Genomic DNA, 17,650 nt, shown 5'->3' with positions numbered 1-17,650 from the left:
CAATACTGCAAGCTGACCCAGGCCGTCTAGGGGAAAACACTGTCCAGCTACATTTACACACTTAAGACCCAGGCAATCAGGACACCATTTATTCAACAGAAGGCATAAAAACTGTAATTCTCTTTCCCGGAATATGACTTAATGCCTGTGTTTTTCAGCTGTTCACCAAAAAAAAAAAAATACTGGGACTATTCTTAACACAGAAAAACCCCCAGCACATTAGCCACCTCTGCAGGGCATCAAAGGATAACTGAAGCCCAGGGCCAGGGACATTCAGGGGGTCAGATGCCTAAAGATACTAAGGAATGGTTTTGAAAATCAGAAGTCAAGAATACTTCAGTACCTTTATGATTAAAAATAACTAAAATAGCCTCAGAAAAAAGAGCTCATATATATATAATATGTACATAGGTCTATATATGGGACCCATCATGACAAATAAATACATCTATTATTTACACTCAAATAATTGTACATTTTCTTCTGTTAGACTATTTCAAGACTGGAATTGTTTTGTTGTTTTTAATGAGAGGGTCTGGCTGTGTTGCCCAGGCTGGTCTTGAACTCCTGGGCTCAAGTGATCCTCCTGCCTCAGCCTCCCAAAGTGCTGGGATTACAGGCAGGAGCCACTGCACCCAGCCAAGACTGGAATGTTTTTAGTAAAATATTCCCAAGTGTGAAATCCTGCATTTCTCCCTCGTCTGAAAGGACAGCTTTCAGAGACATGATTCTTCTCAGATGTCTCCTGAAGTTTTGATTTCCATTAAAAGCAAACTGGAGCCATCCACCAAGTTAGGGAACAGCTATGCCCTTGTGGGTTCATCTGTGGCACTGGAATCAGCCGTCATCTTCCAAATCTGAGATCCCTAAATCCACTGTCTTGATTGTTCTTTTGCCAGTTGTCAACAAGCCCTTCTCAAATTCTTCTTCAGTTATTTTGCCTTTCTTAAGTTTTTTCAAGAGTCTTGTGTCATTGAGAAGTTCTTCCATGTCCTCATCTTCAATATCAGAACCCTAAGTACAGAAAAAACCAATAAACTACTAAATTTTTCAGCAATAGTGTTCTAGTGAAACCAGCAGTTTTAACTCAGGAACTATAAGCTCTCAGATTGGCTTCCGTAAATACAGCAAATTCCCCGCCCTAGTCACCAACGTAACAGAAATCTGAGAGCCCCACACAATTCCTATTTAAAGAACGACTACAATAATATTTGTTCAAGATTCTAAGTTAATGTAAGTAAAACTAAACTTTACCTCTTCCCTTTTCCTTTTCTCATTCATTTTTTTCTTCTTTTCTTTTTTGGCCTTCTGCTTCGACCAAGCTTTATTTTTTATGAATTTTCTTCTGCCTTCATTTTCTGTTTTCTCTCTTCTTTGTTGCTCCAGGAGTTTCTGCCTCTGCTTTTCTCTAATTTTATCTTTAAATGGAATCGTGTCTGTATTAACGTCCACAGGCACAAAATCTGGAAACTGCTTTCCTCTCAATTCTGGCATCTTGGGCATCCTCAGCAGGGCAAAACCTTGAGCAAGGCTGGCAAAATCAAGATCTAATTCAATCAGAAGATCAGAGTTAGCACACTCAACAGGATTAGAACAATCAGTAATGGCTTACAATATAATTTTTTTCTAACCAAAGGGTTTAATGAATTCATTTAAATTAGAATGAAAATTATTACATTTTTACAAAGTTAAAAGGAATACTCAGCAGCCAGAGGCCAGTTTATTCTGTGTCTACTCAAAGCCTGGGAACACTTCCTTTTATGAGACAAAGCAATCTCATACTTGTAAGATCACCACATGGTTAAGATGGAGACATTATCACATGAAGAAGTCCAACTTACCCTTTAATCTGAAAATCAGGTTGCATTCATGCTTTGCATAAGCCTGGACATATGACACAAAAGCTTTCATGCCCTTTTCAAACACAGCTCTGTCGGCCAGGGCCATGGACTTGAGTTTTGGCAGAAGGTCCACTGTGTTTCTCTGGAGCTTCATCTCCTGCAGGGGGCACTACACACACACCACATTCTCACCTTCCCTGGTTGGCATCACATCCCCAGGGCTCCCCCATCACAGCCAAGAAAACCAAAAGCAAAACAATTCCTCTTCACCTTTTGAGGTCTGAAGCCCAATTCCAACCCAAATATTTCACATGCTCTAAAAAAGTATGTTAAATTTTTAAAAGAAAATTTAAAAATCAGATTTCACATGACAATCCTAATCTAGTAGCAAAGTATAGCAACACTGGGTCTCTATTCACAAGTCTCTATTCCCCCTTGCCTGGATCCCAGCAGGGCCTGCTACCACACAGGAGGCTTGGTCACTCCATGACCGAGGTGCCTCCACAGCCTTAAAGCCTACCAGGGTGGCCGGGCACAGTGGCTCACGCTTGTAATCCCAGCACTTTGGGAGGCCAAGGTGGGCAGATCACCAGAGGTCGGGAGTTTAAGACCAGCCTGACCAACATGGAGAAACCCCGTCTCTACTAAAAATACAAAATTATCTGGGGTGGTGGCGCACGCCTGTAATCCCAGCTACTTGGGAGGCTGAGGCAGGAGAATCCATTGAACCTGGGAGGCAGAGGTTGCAGTGAGCCGAGATAGCGCCATTGCACTCCAGCCTGGGCAACAAGAGCGAAACTCCGTCTCAAAAAAAAAAGAAAAAAAAAGCCCACTACCACAGGGCCCCACACTGCCACCACCAGCCCAGCCCCAGTGAGTTTGCAATTTGTAATTTCATTTGCTGACCACATGCTGGAGAAGAACTTTTCCAGCTATCCCGTCACTAGGCATTCTATCTGAAAAAGGATGGCAGCTTACTTTTTGGTTAATTGCAAGGAAATTGATGTATGACTCTTCCATGGGCAGGAGGAACACCAGAGCGCTGCCCCCGTGGCCAATGCGAGCTGTGCGACCGCAGCGATGCACGAAGGCACTGTGAGAACACAGGATGGAAATGGGTACCCAGGTGAGGACAGCTGAACAGAGTTCAGGCTCCAGCCACGTGGCTGATGCAGCTAAAATGCTATGGGGAGCCTCTAGCCTCCACAGCTCAGTGTGCACTTGGCCACTTACTAGTGTGAGAAACAGAAGAACTGGCAATTAAACCAGCACTGCAGACAGATATGATTCTGTAATAAACATTTAATGTGAACTCTAAGTAAAACTTGTATCTTTCTCTCTGATCAGACAGGTGGGACATGGTCCCCAGTGGAAAATCTGGGAAACAATGAAAAATACAAAGAATAAAATGAAAATGACCAATAATCTCAGGAGTAATCATCAACACTTCGGGGTTTACAGGCATCTTCCTATGCGTGGATGCATGTCTTAGAAATATATGCTGACTTTGGAGAAAGTAGTTGTAATTTTCACATGTGGTGTTATGTACTGCTTTTTTCCATTTAGACATTCTATTGTGTGTTTCTGCAAGAACTGAAAATAATTGAAAATACTTTTAATTGCTGCCAATACAATATCACTATTTCACCACAAATGGGTTATTCATCCATTTGCCTATTTTTGCCTCTTAAAACAATGGGTTTTTGTTTTGAGACAAGAGTCTCACACTGTTGCCCAGGCTGGAGTGCAGTGGCACAATCCATTGCCACCTCTGCCTCCTGTGCTCAAGCCATTCTCCTGCCTCAGCCTCTCAAGGAGCTGGGACTAAAGGCACACACGCCTAGCTAATCTGTATATATATTTTTTGTAGAGATGGGGTTTTGCCATGTTGCCCAGGCTAGTGAATTCCTGGGCTCAAGCGATTCACCCGCCTAGGCCTCCCAAAGTGCTGGAATTACAGGCGTGAGTCACCGCGCCCGGCCTCACATAATATTTTGTTGTTGCTTTATGTTTTCTCTCATTGTCTGAAATTTCTATAACCTTGCTCTACATGGAGCAGGGCAAGGCCTCAAACCGTTTCAAAACTGTTCTGGCAAGCACTGTAGGAATGCACGGGGTCACTGCAGACCCAAGCACGCTGGAGGCTTGCTATAAAATAATGTTTCAATGAACATCATTATCTGTTTATCTTCTTCAGGATTCCTACTTCATTAGGCTAACTTCCTCAACAGAGAGTGGGTGGCAGCCTCGTACCATACCTTGCATTGCTGGGAGGGTCATACTGCAAAACCCAGTTGACTTCAGGAATATCAATTCCCCGGGCCATCACATCAGTGCACACTAAAATCCCACTAGAAAATGAGAAAACAGCATTCTGAGTAAGGAGGCCACCATCTTTGTCACCATCAAACAGCCTACTGATCTTGATGACAGTGACACACAGGTGCTGGAGCTTCTCACAGAAGCACATGCTTAAGGTAATATTTTGATTTTTTCTTCTTTCTACAAATCTCTAGGACTTCATAAATTCCAATAAAAATTGGAGGGAGGTGAGAGACAGCAAAGGGATTTAAAAAATTACAAGATTTCCATTTGAAAACCGAAACTGTATGGGTCTAATCCTTTGTAGCCATCTGAAAACAACAGACACTTCATTCTGTAACTGAGGCCTCGCAGTCAGGTATATCGCTTTGCCCAAAAGAGGACTTTTAATATAGCCAGATGTTCAATGATTAAGAAAAACAGAAAACTGTTATTTGTCAGCATAAACAGAAACAAGTTATGGTCATTGGAAGACACAAGTTCCCTGCTGTGTAGTCACAAGCCTGATAAGCAGACAGTGTTTTGTTTTGTTTTTTTTTTTTTTGAGATGGAGTCTCGCTCTGTCACCCAGGCTGGAGTGCAGTGGCCGGATCTCAGCTCACTGCAAGCTCCACCTCCTGTGTTCACGCCATTCTCCCGCCTCAGCCTTCTGAGTTGCTGGGACTACAGGTGCCCGCCACCATGCCCGGCTAATTTGTTTTTAGTAGACACGGGGTTTCACCGTGTTAGCCAGGATGGTCTTGATCTCCTGACCTTGTGATCCACCCGCCTTGGCCTCCCAAAGTGCTGGGATTACAGGCATGAGCCACCGTGCCCACCCTTAAGCCACAGACAGTTTCTACACCAACAGGACAAATGGACAAATGGTTGCTGCTTGACAGTCATCACAACGCTTCCCTGGGCCAAGCACAGAGCAATCTGGGAGTGAAGACAATGCACAGGGCTCCTGTGTCACAGAGCCTGCCGTCTAGCACAGAAGTTCAGTAACTAGGGAAACGACATAGCAAAAGGCAAAGCGATTACAACAGGGCAGTGGAGGCTCTGGGCATTTACAGAGATGTGATAACCAGGTTACAGAGAGAAGAGGGTTCTAGGCAGGAAAAACAACACAAGCGGACAGCACAGGCTACTGGAGAATGGGGTGTTTGGGGACCTGAAAGAGCAGTGTGGCAGGAAAGCTGTTACCTCCAATGAAGCTCACCCACCTTTGCAATTTGCGGAACTCCATGAAGATCTTATTGCGTTTATATTTCATCTTTCCATGAATGCACATAATCTTCACGCCCTTCACCAGTGCCTCCAGAGCCTTTCCATAGTATTCCACACAGGCACAGGTACTGCAAGAGGGACAGAGGGCTTAGAGTCACTGACCACCGTGGTCCTTCTACAACCGGGAGAGGGGAACTGTGAGCAATAGCTGCAGCAGACACAACCTAACTACAAGCCCTCCCTAGGGGAATGACGAGAATGGCAGTGGAAATCATCCACAACTGAGTTCTCAATCTGTAATCCTCTCAGCCAATGAAAGGCCAATCTTTTGACAAAATACCTTAAACATGAGTTAAAACCCCCAAGGACGTATTCTACTGTCTAAAGATGTTCTAACAGGAAATCTCCCTGACCCCGAAAAAGGAATTGAAGTGAAACAGTCATTCAGAACAAAAGCAATGACATCTTAGCCACAAATAGTCTTACAAGATTTAAAAACATTCCTGCTTTTCCTTTAGGGAACTGCTTCTTCCCCAATTAGCAGGATTCCCAAGGGCTCAGCAAATAACCCAAGCTAGACCAATCAGATAGATCCCTTCTCCCAGATATTTGGGACTTGGAGCTGAGTCATCCAAGGACAAAAAGGAGGTTGGCAGAGTCATCCCAATAAAGATATGCCCTAAACAGATGGCCCATGAACTCCTGCCAGGGAGCCTCCTTCCCTGGGAGGTGGACACTCAGCATTCTCTCAATCTGTGAGTTCCTTACCCAGCACCCTTCTAATACAGCTCACCCTGGACCCTTTTCCTTAACTGGAAGCATTCCCCAGTGATTTCCCATCCTTTTGCAGATGAGGGAACTGAAACTTACCAGAAACACAGAGTAAGTGGCAGCACCAGAACCCAAGTCAAATGCTCCTCCCACTATACCAGACTACTGCATTCCAGTTTGGGCTAACTCTTGTCTACTTCAGTTCCTCCACCTATGCTGTGACTGCCACCAGACTGGTCCGTCTTTCCACCTTGAGTCACATAGTATGTAACGAAGTGGTGTTTCACACACTAAGCCTCATCACCCACAGATCTGGTGGGTTCTGAAATCAATTTAGTGTGTCTCGAGCAGCATTTTTAAAAAATTAACAGCTGGAGTAGAACAGAATAGAAAACATCCCACCTAGCAGAGTGTGGTTTCGTGAAAACCTTTGTTTTATTGTCTTGTTTGGGTGTGTACCGAATTGTACTTCTTACTGTGGGTCATGGTCAATATTGCATTTTATTTGTAGGATAACACATGGAAAAGTAATATAAAATTTTTTTTATGTACTGCTAAAGATCAACATATTTATCTCTGGAGAAAAGGGGAAAAGAACCAACCAGTCCAAAGAACATATGCATCTGTTCCTACGCTGCCTTCTGACCACAGGACAAAACCGCACTGTGGCGGACTCCATGGATGGCTGGTAAACACTATTCCCAACCACTTCTTGCTTCGCTGGCCACTACCACAGAGCCAGAAAAGCTGTGCGCTCATTTTCTCTGCTGCTCTTGAAGTGAGGGGCCACCACATGACCCACTTTTGGCCCCTAAGATGAATTCACAGCTGAAGTCAGCTAGGGCAGAGGGGTTTCTGAGGAAGCTCTTTGTTTTACTGATTAAAAGGCATGGATATAGCTAATATTGCCATACGCCCCCTCTGCCTTTCCCCCCTTATCTTTCTTCAGTGCAGACATGCCAGGGTATAATAGTGGTCATCCAGAATCCATGAGGTGACACACAGGAAGAGAAGATCAATCACATCAACATTGATCTTGACATGAATGACACATGAAACCCCTGTGAGAAACTGCCTCTGCCTTTGGACTTATTTTTACAGGACAAAAATAAAGCCAACCTTGTTCGAACCACGAAAGTTGGGTTTTCAGTTATTTGCAGCCAAAAGCATTCCCGAGAGAACCATGCTAGATGGAATCCAAAACCCAAAGGCCGCATGCACCTGCACATTCTGCCTGAATCCCTGACGCCCCTACCAGAGACCAGAGGAGTACCTGAAGAAGACCAGGTGTTTCTCCTGCTTATGATTGCGAAGAAAATGGACCAGCTGATTAAATTTCTCATCTGCCTTGCATACCTGCACAAGAAAAAGGGAAACTAATAAAAAACATATTTGGCAATAATAATCCCCATGGCTATTTTCCGTTTCAGCATTAAATTTTTTTTTTTTTTTTTTTTTTCTGTCACCCAGGCTGGAGTGCAGTGGCCGGATCTCAGCTCACTGCAAGCTCCGCCTCCCGGGTTCCCGCCATTCTCCTGCCTCAGCCTCCCGAGTAGCTGGGACTACAGGCGCCCGCCACCTCGCCCGGCTAGTTTTTTTTTTGTATTTTTTAGTAGAGACGGGGTTTCATTGTGTTAGCCAGGATGGTCTCGATCTCCTGACCTCGTGATCCACCCGTCTCGGCCTCCCAAAGTGCTGGGATTACAGGCTTGAGCCACTGCGCCCGGCCTTCAGCATTAAATTTTAAGGAATGTCATTTTCCCCATGGGTAGGACAGACTTTAGTCAGAATGTTAACTGGTCTACCTAGCTCAGAGTAAACATCGACATGTGCTGCTGCCTCTATGAGTTAATTTGTATGTCACAAAATCATACAGCTCAGAGAAACATAGTCATCCAACAGGCAACAGTTCCCAACTCCCAATCCCAATATACAGGAGAGCTGGTACACCATCTCCAGAGTAGATTTTTATTTATTTATTTATTTTACCTTTTCTTCTCCTTTTTTTTTTAAGAGACACACTCTCAATATGTTGCCCAGACTGGTCTCAAACTCCTGGCCTGGCCTCCAGTGATCCTCCCACCTCAGTTCTAAAGTGCTGGGATTACAGGCATGAGCCACCTAACCCAGCCAAAGGATATATATATATTTTTTAAATGCAGATTCTTGGGTACGACATACAGATTCTGATTCAGTAGGTCTGAGATTGGACCTAAGAATCCATATTATTTAAGAGTTCCCCCAGGAAATTCTGATGCCAAGTTCAGAAGTCACTGCTCTAAGATGAATAATGATTTCCAGAAAGCAATGTACATAATTATTTAAAAGGCTTCCATGGACTCAGACCCCACTGCTTTTTTTTCATAATGCAATCAAGTCCTCCATTCAAACTCCCAAATTAGAGACATTAAATTTACCTGAATGCATTCATCCTATTTTTACCAAAACCAAATGCCCAGTTTGGAATTTTTTCTCATGTACTCAGCCATCTCTAAATGCAAAACGAATGCAAAACAACAGAACGCAACAGTAGCCACAGTGGGTGTCCAAAGCTAACATTAGTACGAGTATCCCTCATCCAAGGTCCCTGGGACTTGAAGTGTTTTTTGGCTTTTGAATTCTTTCAGATTTTGGAATAGCTGCACTATACTTACCAGTTGAGCATCCCTAATCTGGAAATCCGAAATCTAAAATACTCCAACAAGCATTTCCTTTCCGCATCATGCTGGCATTCAAAAAACTCCAGATTCTGGAGCATTCTGGATTTTGAAATTTCAAGTTAGGAATGCTCAACCCATACTTACCGTGTACTAAGCACTATCATGAACATTTTTGCATGGATTAATTAATTAATCCTCCAGCAACCCTACGAAGCTGTATACTACTGTGGCCCCCATTTGACAAGTGAGGACCTCTAAGTTCACCGGTTAATTTAGTAAGGGCCAAAGCCAAGATATGCACCAGGCAGTCCTGCTCTAGCTGCTCTAGCGCCCAGGCTCTCCACACTACCCTATGCAGAGTCCTTCCCTCTGCTTGGGAAGAGCTAGCCTCCTCCCTCACCCAGCCTGGACTGTCAGAAACATCAATGGCAACTACAGCTCCCACTTCTGATGAGCCTATCTGATCTCGACAACACTCTCCAGTTATACTAGGTGCAGTTTCTCATTTGGAAACTCATTCTACCTTTAATCTGCCTACAAATTGACACAAACAGGAGAGCAGCCTCGACAACCTCACAGTCCACAGCAATGGGAACACTCTGGTTTCAAGACCAGCCTCCTTCATTTTGAACAGCAGACATGTTCAGGAGCTAGGGAACCCCTCCAGGCCTAAAGAAAAATTTAACCTGAAAAACCTTATTGCAAAAGAGAAAGAAAAGTCCCAGCCCCAGGCTGGTGGGACAATGTACCATCAGCAGTGGCACTGGCTTGTGGGTTCCTCCGTGCCCTGATGGTGCTGCCTCCCCTGCAGCCTGTGCTCTCTGCATTTGTGCCTCGTGGCCCATCCCAGCAATGGGACGGAACAGAACAGGGGTGGGGAGTGGCCTCATTACTAAACAATCAAATTGCCAAAAGCCCATCTACTTCCTTGTGAAGAAACTACAGAAGCTAGCAGCCAGTATTTACTACTAGAAATTCAGCATATTTGGGCCGGGCACAACGGCTTATGCCTGTAATCCCAGCACTTTGGGAAGCTGAGGCAGGCAATCATGAAGTCAGGAGTTCAAGACCAGCTTGGCCAACGTGGTGAAACCCCACCTCTACTAAAGATACAAAAAGTTAGCCGGGCACGGTGGCACACGCCTGTAATCCCAGCTACTCGGGAGGCTGAGGCAGGAGAATTGCTTGAACCCGGGAGGCAGAGGTTGCAATGAGCCGAGATCGTGCCACTGCACTCCAGCCTGGGTGAGACACTGTCTCAAAACAAAAAACAAACAAACAAAAAGGCTGGGCGCAGTGGCTCACGCCTGTAATCCCAGCACTTTGGGAGGCCGAGGTCGGCAGGTCACCAGGTCAGGAGATCGAGACCATCCTGGCTAACAGGGTGAAACCCCATCTCTACTAAAAAAATACAAAAAATTAGCCGGGCATGGTGGCGGGTGCCTGTAGTTGCAGCTACTCGGGAGGCTGAGGCAGGAGAATGGTGTGAACCCGGAAGGCGGAGCTTGCAGTGAGCTGAGATCCGGCCACTGCACTCCAGCCTGGGTGACAGAGTGAGACTCCGTCACAAAAAAAAAAAAAAAAGAAATTCAACATATCTGATGCAGGTCAAAAATACACAACATTTACAGAGTAGAACATTTATTTCCACCCCACAAAGTCTCCTCAGGAGTGAGTCTGTCACTTGATTTTCTGTGTTCCACCTGCACATCTAACTATGCCCTTCTCTGTGACACAGGCTGTTCTGACAGGCCCCGGAACTACAGAGTTTAATCATGCCTGCACCCAGCACACCCCAAGCATGTAAAATAGAAACATTTTGTCACTTGAGGGTAGGAGGTTCAGAGACACTGTCCTTAGAGACTGTGCTTAAAATACATTTATGCCCAATTTAACTAACTTACTCATTCATGAGCAGGAACACCCAGACCATTTCTCCTAGCTCTGTCCCCAAATGCATCTCATATGTGCTACAGGGTCTCATATATTTATTCTACCAGTACAATTTCCATAAAATGAGCACTGGTCATTATCACGAAGTAAGAAGCAGGCCCAGGCACTCACCATGTAGTAGTTTTCCAGGCGGGAGGGGGTCTTCTGGGCGCTGCTGGCTGCCACGCCTTTCTCCTTCACCGAGACCCGGACAGGGTTCCGGAGGCCCGCTCTCACCAAGTTCTCCACTTCCTGCGTCTGAGTGGCTGAGAAAAGGCCTGTTCTCCTCTGCTTTGGCAAAAACTCCAGGATGGTGTTGATGCTGATAAAAAGAGGGCTCACACTTAACCACTCACTTGCCAGCATAATCAACACACAGTGCTTCACGATACCAAACAGGTATTCAGAAAGACTGAAAGTGAAGCCATCAAAATATTTATAGCACATACACTGGGAGGTGAGATTATGGGTGATTCTTTGTTTCTTCTTTATACTTTCATTTTTCCAAGGTTCCTCAAATTTTAGCATATAACTATACAATTATAATGATATGTGAATTACATCCCATTAAACTGTTTATTAAAAAACAACAAAACTGCCAGGTGTGATGGCTCATGCCCGTAATCCCAGCACTTCGGGAGGCTGGGATGGGAGGATCTCTTGAGCCCAGGAATTTGAGACCAACCTGGGCAACATAAGGGGATCTTGTCTCTGCAAAAATTAAAAAAAAAAAAAAAGGCGTGATAGCATGTGCCTGTAGTCCCAGATACTCAGGAGGCTGAGGTGGGAGGCTCACTTAAGCCCAGGAAGTAAAGGTCGCAATGACCCAAAATCATGCCACTGCATTCTAGCCCGGATGACAGAGTGAAACCCTGTCTCAAAAAAAAAAAAAAAAAATACTTGAAGGAAAGTGCATTTTAAGATCAAAGATAGAACGGGAATAAAAATCACGTGGTAGAATTTGAAAGCTCAAACTACTTAATGATTTGAAATTAAAATGTGGTTAATAAAAATACTTAGGCCAGGTATGGTGGCTGGCGCTTGTAATCCTAGCACTTTGGGAGGCCGAGGTGGGAGGATCACTTAAGCCCAGGAGTTTGAGAACAGCCTGGGCAACATGGCAAAACCCCAGCTGCAAAAAATAAAAAAAACAGGCATGGTGGTGTGCGCCTGTAGCCCCAGCTACTCGGGAGGCTGATGCAGGAGGATCACCTGAGCCCAAGAGGTTGAGGCTGCAGTGAACATAATCACGCCACTGCACTCTGGCCTCGGTTACAGCACAAGACCCTGTCTCTAAAAAATAAATTAATTTAAAAAAATTAAAATGAAAATAAAAAATAAAAATACCTAGTCATAAAGTGGTAAACTCCATTTTGCTTTCCTTTTGTATTAGTATCATCCACCCACTCAAGCCAGTGAAGTCCAAAGTCCAGTACCTTGCCTCAAACCCCATGTCCAGAAGTCTGTCTGCCTCATCCAACACCAGGACATCCAGGGATCGCACACAGCTGGCCAGATCCAAGCCCTCCGCCTTCCTTCGGAACATGTCCTCCAAGCGGCCTGGAGTGGCCACAATGATGTTCCCACTTTGGAAAGAAAGTTAACATTTACCAAGCTCTCTGGATCTTGGGAATGTGGTTAATGATTACCAAAATACCAAGCTTCATATCCCTCCAAAGTCATTTAAGCCCTAGTGAAGAGAACGAAGAGCATGAGAGTGGAAAAGAGTGCTGTAGGGTAGAAAATGTGAGCGCTGCGGCGACACAGGATCTGGGTTCTGGGCTATGACCCAGGCAAGGTTGGCAAACTCCAGCTCCCAGACCAAACCTGGGCTGCTGCCTGTCCTTGCCAAGTATTTTATTGGCAGACAACCACGCCCATTTATTCACATGTTGCCTATCGCTGCCTTCACACTGCAACAGCAGTTGAGTAACTGCGACGGAGACCATATGGTTCACAAAGCCGAAAACAGTTACCATCTGCTCATTTACAAAAAAAGCTTCCCAACCTCTGACCTACGCAAGTTAACTCAACCATTGTAGGCCCCAGGTAGCTCACATGTAAAATGGGAATGTTGACAGAATTAGAGAACCCTATGTAAAGATCACAAACTGGCAGACTCAGGGCCGGATGTGGCTCCCTCAGACTGGCTCACCTACAAGATGTGTTTTTCAAATGTGGATTACACGCCAACAGTTAAAAAATCAGGAGATAACACACACAAATCTGGAATTCCATCTTCTTTTTAAAAAATTCAAAACCTGGCACGACTGAGCCCAGTTCCGCCAGGCAGCTACCAACTGGAGCTGAGTATTCCAGGCAGCTACTGGCCAGTTCCTCACCATCCCCCAGTCCCGCATTCATCTATCCTGACCACTCATTTATCCTCACGTCGTTCTCTTGACCTCTGTAGGAACCTGAGTTAAGTACTCATCAGGCCCTCATGGGAAGGAGCTAGCAAAGCGCCATAGGAAGCTGGCCTGGAGAAAACACCTTTTTGCAGGGGGAGGAGACTGCTGAAAGAGGGACCCACAGTTAGGCTGAGCTCACATATCAATTCTTATGTTCAGTGCCAAGAGCAGCAAATAAATGAGCAGACATGAGCAAACTCACCCTTGTTGCTTAAACCTCTCAACATCTTCTCCAGGATTCCTGCCTCCAATCCAAAGAATCTGGCTGGAACAAGAAAACAGTCTTTAAGTTCGGCAAAACAACAGCCCGTGGCTAACAGGGACACTGCATCCAATTCACCTGAACTGGGGGAAGTGCTTCGTGAAATGCGACAGGACCTCGTCTATCTGAACGGCCAGCTCTCGGGTGGGGGTGATGATTATGGCTCCGACCTGCCCACATGGAAGGAAGGGACACAGTCAGCAGCGCAAGGGCCTCCTGGAGAGGAACTCATAGGCCCTCCGCCCTCCACCACACAGAGAACTTCCAGAGAAACCACAGTTACTGGGCGTTCTCAGCAGCATCCCTGAGCACATATCAACTACTTTGAATTACGGTTACTTGTCATCATACACTGCAGTTATGCTCTTTAAAGTCACTAACACTAAGAACACTGAATTAGTGAACGCTGAACCACTGCTCACAGGGGAAACGCAGGGTTAGGTTCCTGCCAGTCTCTGGACATGACATTTTTGTCAACCAATCGATACATAACTCTATTTTATGTCTGTTTGTGCTTAAAAGACTCTATTTAATATATACTGTTGATTCATTCCTATTGAACTCGTGGCCAACAGCACATTAACTCATGCCCGAGCTTGTGCTTCTCTAGTGCGGGGATTCTCTCTGCACGTCATAACCTTCTTGCGCCCAGGAACACTAGACTGCACTACATCACGGAGCCATTTCAAAAACCAAAATCACCAACATAAAGCAACAAATGTGTAAAATGGCTGGGCACGCTGGCTCACACCTGTAATCCCAGCACTTTGGGAGGCCGAGGCGGAAAGATCACTTGAGCCCAGAAGTTTGAGACCAGCCTGGGTAACATGTCAAAACCCCTTCTCCTCAAAAAATACAAAAAATTACCCAGATGTGGTGGTCCACACCTGTAGTCCCATCTACTTGGGAGGCTGAGGCAGGAGGATAACTTGAGCCTGGGAGGTGGAGGCTGCAGTGAACTGAGATCACACCACTGCACTCCAGCCTGGGTGACAGAGCAAGACCCTGTCTCAGGTAAAAAAGGAAAAAAAAAAGGTGAAAAACATAGCACTAAATAGATGACGAAAAGGACACTGTTTACACCTGAGCAGTAAAACAAAAGGCAGCTCTGTCCATGCCCATGACCACAGAAGCACCGAGGATCCACTGGGGTGTTATAAGTTTCAACGAGCAGACAAATTAACAAATATAGAATCCACAAATAATGAGGATTGTCTTTTTTTTCTTCAAGTTTCTTTCATTCATTCATTCATTCATTCATTCATTATTGGTAGAGATAAAGTCTCACTGTGTTGCCCAGGCTGGTCTCAAACTCCTGGACTCCAGTGATCCTCCAGACTCGGCCTCCCAAAGTGCTGGGATTACAGGTGTGAGCCATGGCTTCTGATCTATTTTTTCAAGTTTGTAGCCAGCTTCTTAATCCAATGTGAACTCTGACGACGAGGTGAAAATAAATCACTTTCACTGTCCTCACCTGACTCTTCTTTAACTTCTCTTCTCTTCTCAGAAGAATTTCCAGGATGGGGATGACAAAAGCGAGTGTTTTGCCACTACCTGTGACCTGCAAACAGAGAGTTTTGGTTTCCTTTTCTTCCTCAGAGTTCATGTGAGGGAAAACACAAGGACAGGCTGCACGTACCCGAGACACTCACCGCTTCTGCAGCGACATCTTTGTTTCGCATGAACAGAGGGATGGTTGCAGACTAAAGGGAGAGATTGCAAAGCACCGGTTAAAGGATGTCATCACTTCACAGGTGAGAACCGAAGTCCTAGGAACATAATGGGCGGCTAAGGCCACAGTGGACCCCACCACAAAAGGGGCTCTGAGTAACCAAGTCACCATAGAGAAGTTGAATCAAACGTGGCAACTGTGTCTACATGGACGACGTGTGGGGACAGTGAGCTGAGCTGGGAGGTGGGAGTCCTGAATTCTATTCCTGTCTCTCCAACTTCCCTCTCTGAACCAGGAAGGGGTTGAAGACATTAGGTTTTAGGGTCCCTTCCAGCTCTAATATCACAGAATCAAGATTCAAATAAACCTTCTCATTTTAAGCACTGTAGAGGTCTCCAGACTTTACAAGAAACCTGGTTTTAGCATCAAAAAAGCTAAACCTCAATTAGATTTAGGCCTTGGCCTCGCGGCTGCTCCCTCCAGGGTTCAGCCCTGGTCCCCAGGGCCTGAGCTCACTTAAATCACAGCAGATGTAATATTATTCCAACTGCCTCTGCACAGTGATTTCTATCCTCCCTATCAACCCCCGAGGGAACATTTGGCAATGTAAGGAGACATTTTTGGTTGTCAAAACCCAGGGTGGGCCAGGCATGGTGGCTCACATCTATAATTACAGCACTTTGGGAGGCCCTTAACTCCCTTAAGGCCAGGAGTTCCAGACCATCCTTGGCAACACAGGGAGACTCTATCTCTACAAAGAAAATATTTTTAATTATGTGGGTGTGGTGGTGCATGCCTGTGGTCCCAGCTACTCAGGAGGCTAAGGTAGGAGGATCACCTAGGCCCAGGGAGGTCGAGGCTGCAGTGAGTTGTGACTGTGCCACCACACTCCAGCCTGGATAACAGAGCAAGACCCTGCCTCAAAAAAATAAGTAACTAAATAAATTACAGCCAGAGTTGGGAGGTGATGTCCTCTGGTGGACAGATTCCAGTGATGCTGTTAAACATCCTACAATGCCCAGGACAGCCCACAACAAAAAATTTTCCAGCACAAAACTCAATAGTGCCGAGGGTGAGGACGCTGCTCCAGGCCACTGCTGTCCAATAGAAATAAAATGTGAACCACATAAACAATGTTAAATTTTCTAGTAGCCATAGTAAGAAAAGTACAAAGAAATGGGTGAAATAAATTTTAATATTTTATTTAACCCAATATATCAAAAATATTGTCCCTTCACATTTAATCAATATGTAAAAATCAACATTTTCCATTCTTTTTTCATACTAGGTCTTCAAAATATACTGTGTTATTTGATACTCAGAGTATACTTTGATTTGGACAAAGTGTATTTCAAGCACTCTATAGCCGTGTCTGGTGACTGTGTAGTGGATGACAGGTCTAGACAATGAGCTCTGAGGCTCTGAGGATCTGAGGCCAGGTTCCCTAGGCAGGGAACACAGCACTCCCAGTTTCCATCTCCAGCCCTGTCTGCTGGAAATAGATTCTCCACATTCCCAGGAATCTTATGGGCATCTCAAACTCAAGGCTTCATTTATTTTCAAAAATTTTTTGCTATTATAGGGCCTGCCTATGTTGCCCAGTTTGGTCTTGAACTCCTGGTCTCAAGTGATCCTCCCACCTTAGTCTCCAAAAGTGCTAGGATTACAGGCGTGAGCCACCTTGCCCGGCCATTATTTATTTTAATTTCAGAGATGGGGGTCTCACTATGTTGCCCAGGCTGGTCTTGAACTCTTGGGCTCAAGGGATCCTCCCACCTCGGCCTTCCAAGTAAATGGTACTCCAGGCGGGTGCCACTGTACCCAGCTCAATGTTTAAAAACAGGACTCTTGTGGCCAGGCACGGTGGCTCACACCTGTAATCCCAGCACTTTGGGAGGCCAAGGCGGGCGTATCACCTGAGATCAGGAGTTTGAGACCAACCTGGCCAACATGGCGAAACCCTATCTCTACTAAAAACACAAAAATTAGCCAGGCGTGGTGATGCACGCCTGTAATCCCAGCTACTCGGAAGGCTGAAATGGAAGAATCATTTGAACACGGGAGGCAGAAGTTGCAGTGAGCTGAGATCATGCCATTGCACTCCAACCTGGGCAACAGAGCAAGATTCTGTCTCAAAAACATTTAAAAAAAAAAAAAACAAACCCCACACACACACACAAAGAAAAAAAAACAAGAACTTTTGACTTTCCTTCTGAAACCTGCTACACCCTCCAGCCATTCTCGGGAAATGGTAACACCATTCACTCAGCTACTAAGAATAAAAATCGGTGGGGTGCGGTGGTTCAGCCTGTAATCCCAGCACTTTGGGAGGCTGAGGCAGGTGGACCACGAGGTCAGGAGTTCAAGACCAACCTGGCCAAGATGGTGAAACTCCATATCTACTAAAAATACAAAAAATTAGCCGGGCGTGGTGGCAGGCGCCTGTAATCTCAGCTACTGAGGAGGTTCAGGCAGAGAATTGCTTGAACCCGGGAGGTGGAGACTGCAGTCAGCCAAGATCGCGCCACTGCACTCCAGCCTGGGCAACAGAGTGAGACGCGATCTCAAAA

The 17,650-nt window shown here is 45.3% G+C and overlaps 1 protein-coding gene across 1 annotated transcript in view; it reads right to left on the bottom strand.

Annotated features, from left to right (window-relative positions):
- Positions 1–69: 69 nt before the first annotated feature.
- DDX55 (DEAD (Asp-Glu-Ala-Asp) box polypeptide 55) overlaps positions 70–17,650 on the bottom strand; it is a 28,677-nt gene continuing 11,096 nt past the window's right edge. The window contains exons 2-14 of the mRNA XM_011988869.1: positions 15,061–15,111; positions 14,883–14,969; positions 13,487–13,578; positions 13,349–13,411; positions 12,172–12,321; positions 10,868–11,057; positions 7,417–7,499; positions 5,369–5,500; positions 4,100–4,192; positions 2,820–2,934; positions 1,842–2,010; positions 1,255–1,547; positions 70–1,014 (exon numbers count right to left, since the gene is read on the bottom strand). Of these exons, the coding sequence (XP_011844259.1) occupies positions 838–1,014; positions 1,255–1,547; positions 1,842–2,010; positions 2,820–2,934; positions 4,100–4,192; positions 5,369–5,500; positions 7,417–7,499; positions 10,868–11,057; positions 12,172–12,321; positions 13,349–13,411; positions 13,487–13,578; positions 14,883–14,969; positions 15,061–15,111 (1,695 nt within the window). The 3' untranslated portion in view covers positions 70–837. The remainder of the gene's footprint in view (positions 1,015–1,254; positions 1,548–1,841; positions 2,011–2,819; positions 2,935–4,099; positions 4,193–5,368; positions 5,501–7,416; positions 7,500–10,867; positions 11,058–12,171; positions 12,322–13,348; positions 13,412–13,486; positions 13,579–14,882; positions 14,970–15,060; positions 15,112–17,650) is intronic.

This window comes from Mandrillus leucophaeus, unplaced genomic scaffold, assembly GCF_000951045.1.
Source record: "Mandrillus leucophaeus isolate KB7577 unplaced genomic scaffold, Mleu.le_1.0 Scaffold34, whole genome shotgun sequence".
NCBI classification, from domain to species: domain Eukaryota; kingdom Metazoa; phylum Chordata; class Mammalia; order Primates; family Cercopithecidae; genus Mandrillus; species Mandrillus leucophaeus.
This window is presented reverse-complemented; position numbering and strand designations above follow the sequence as displayed.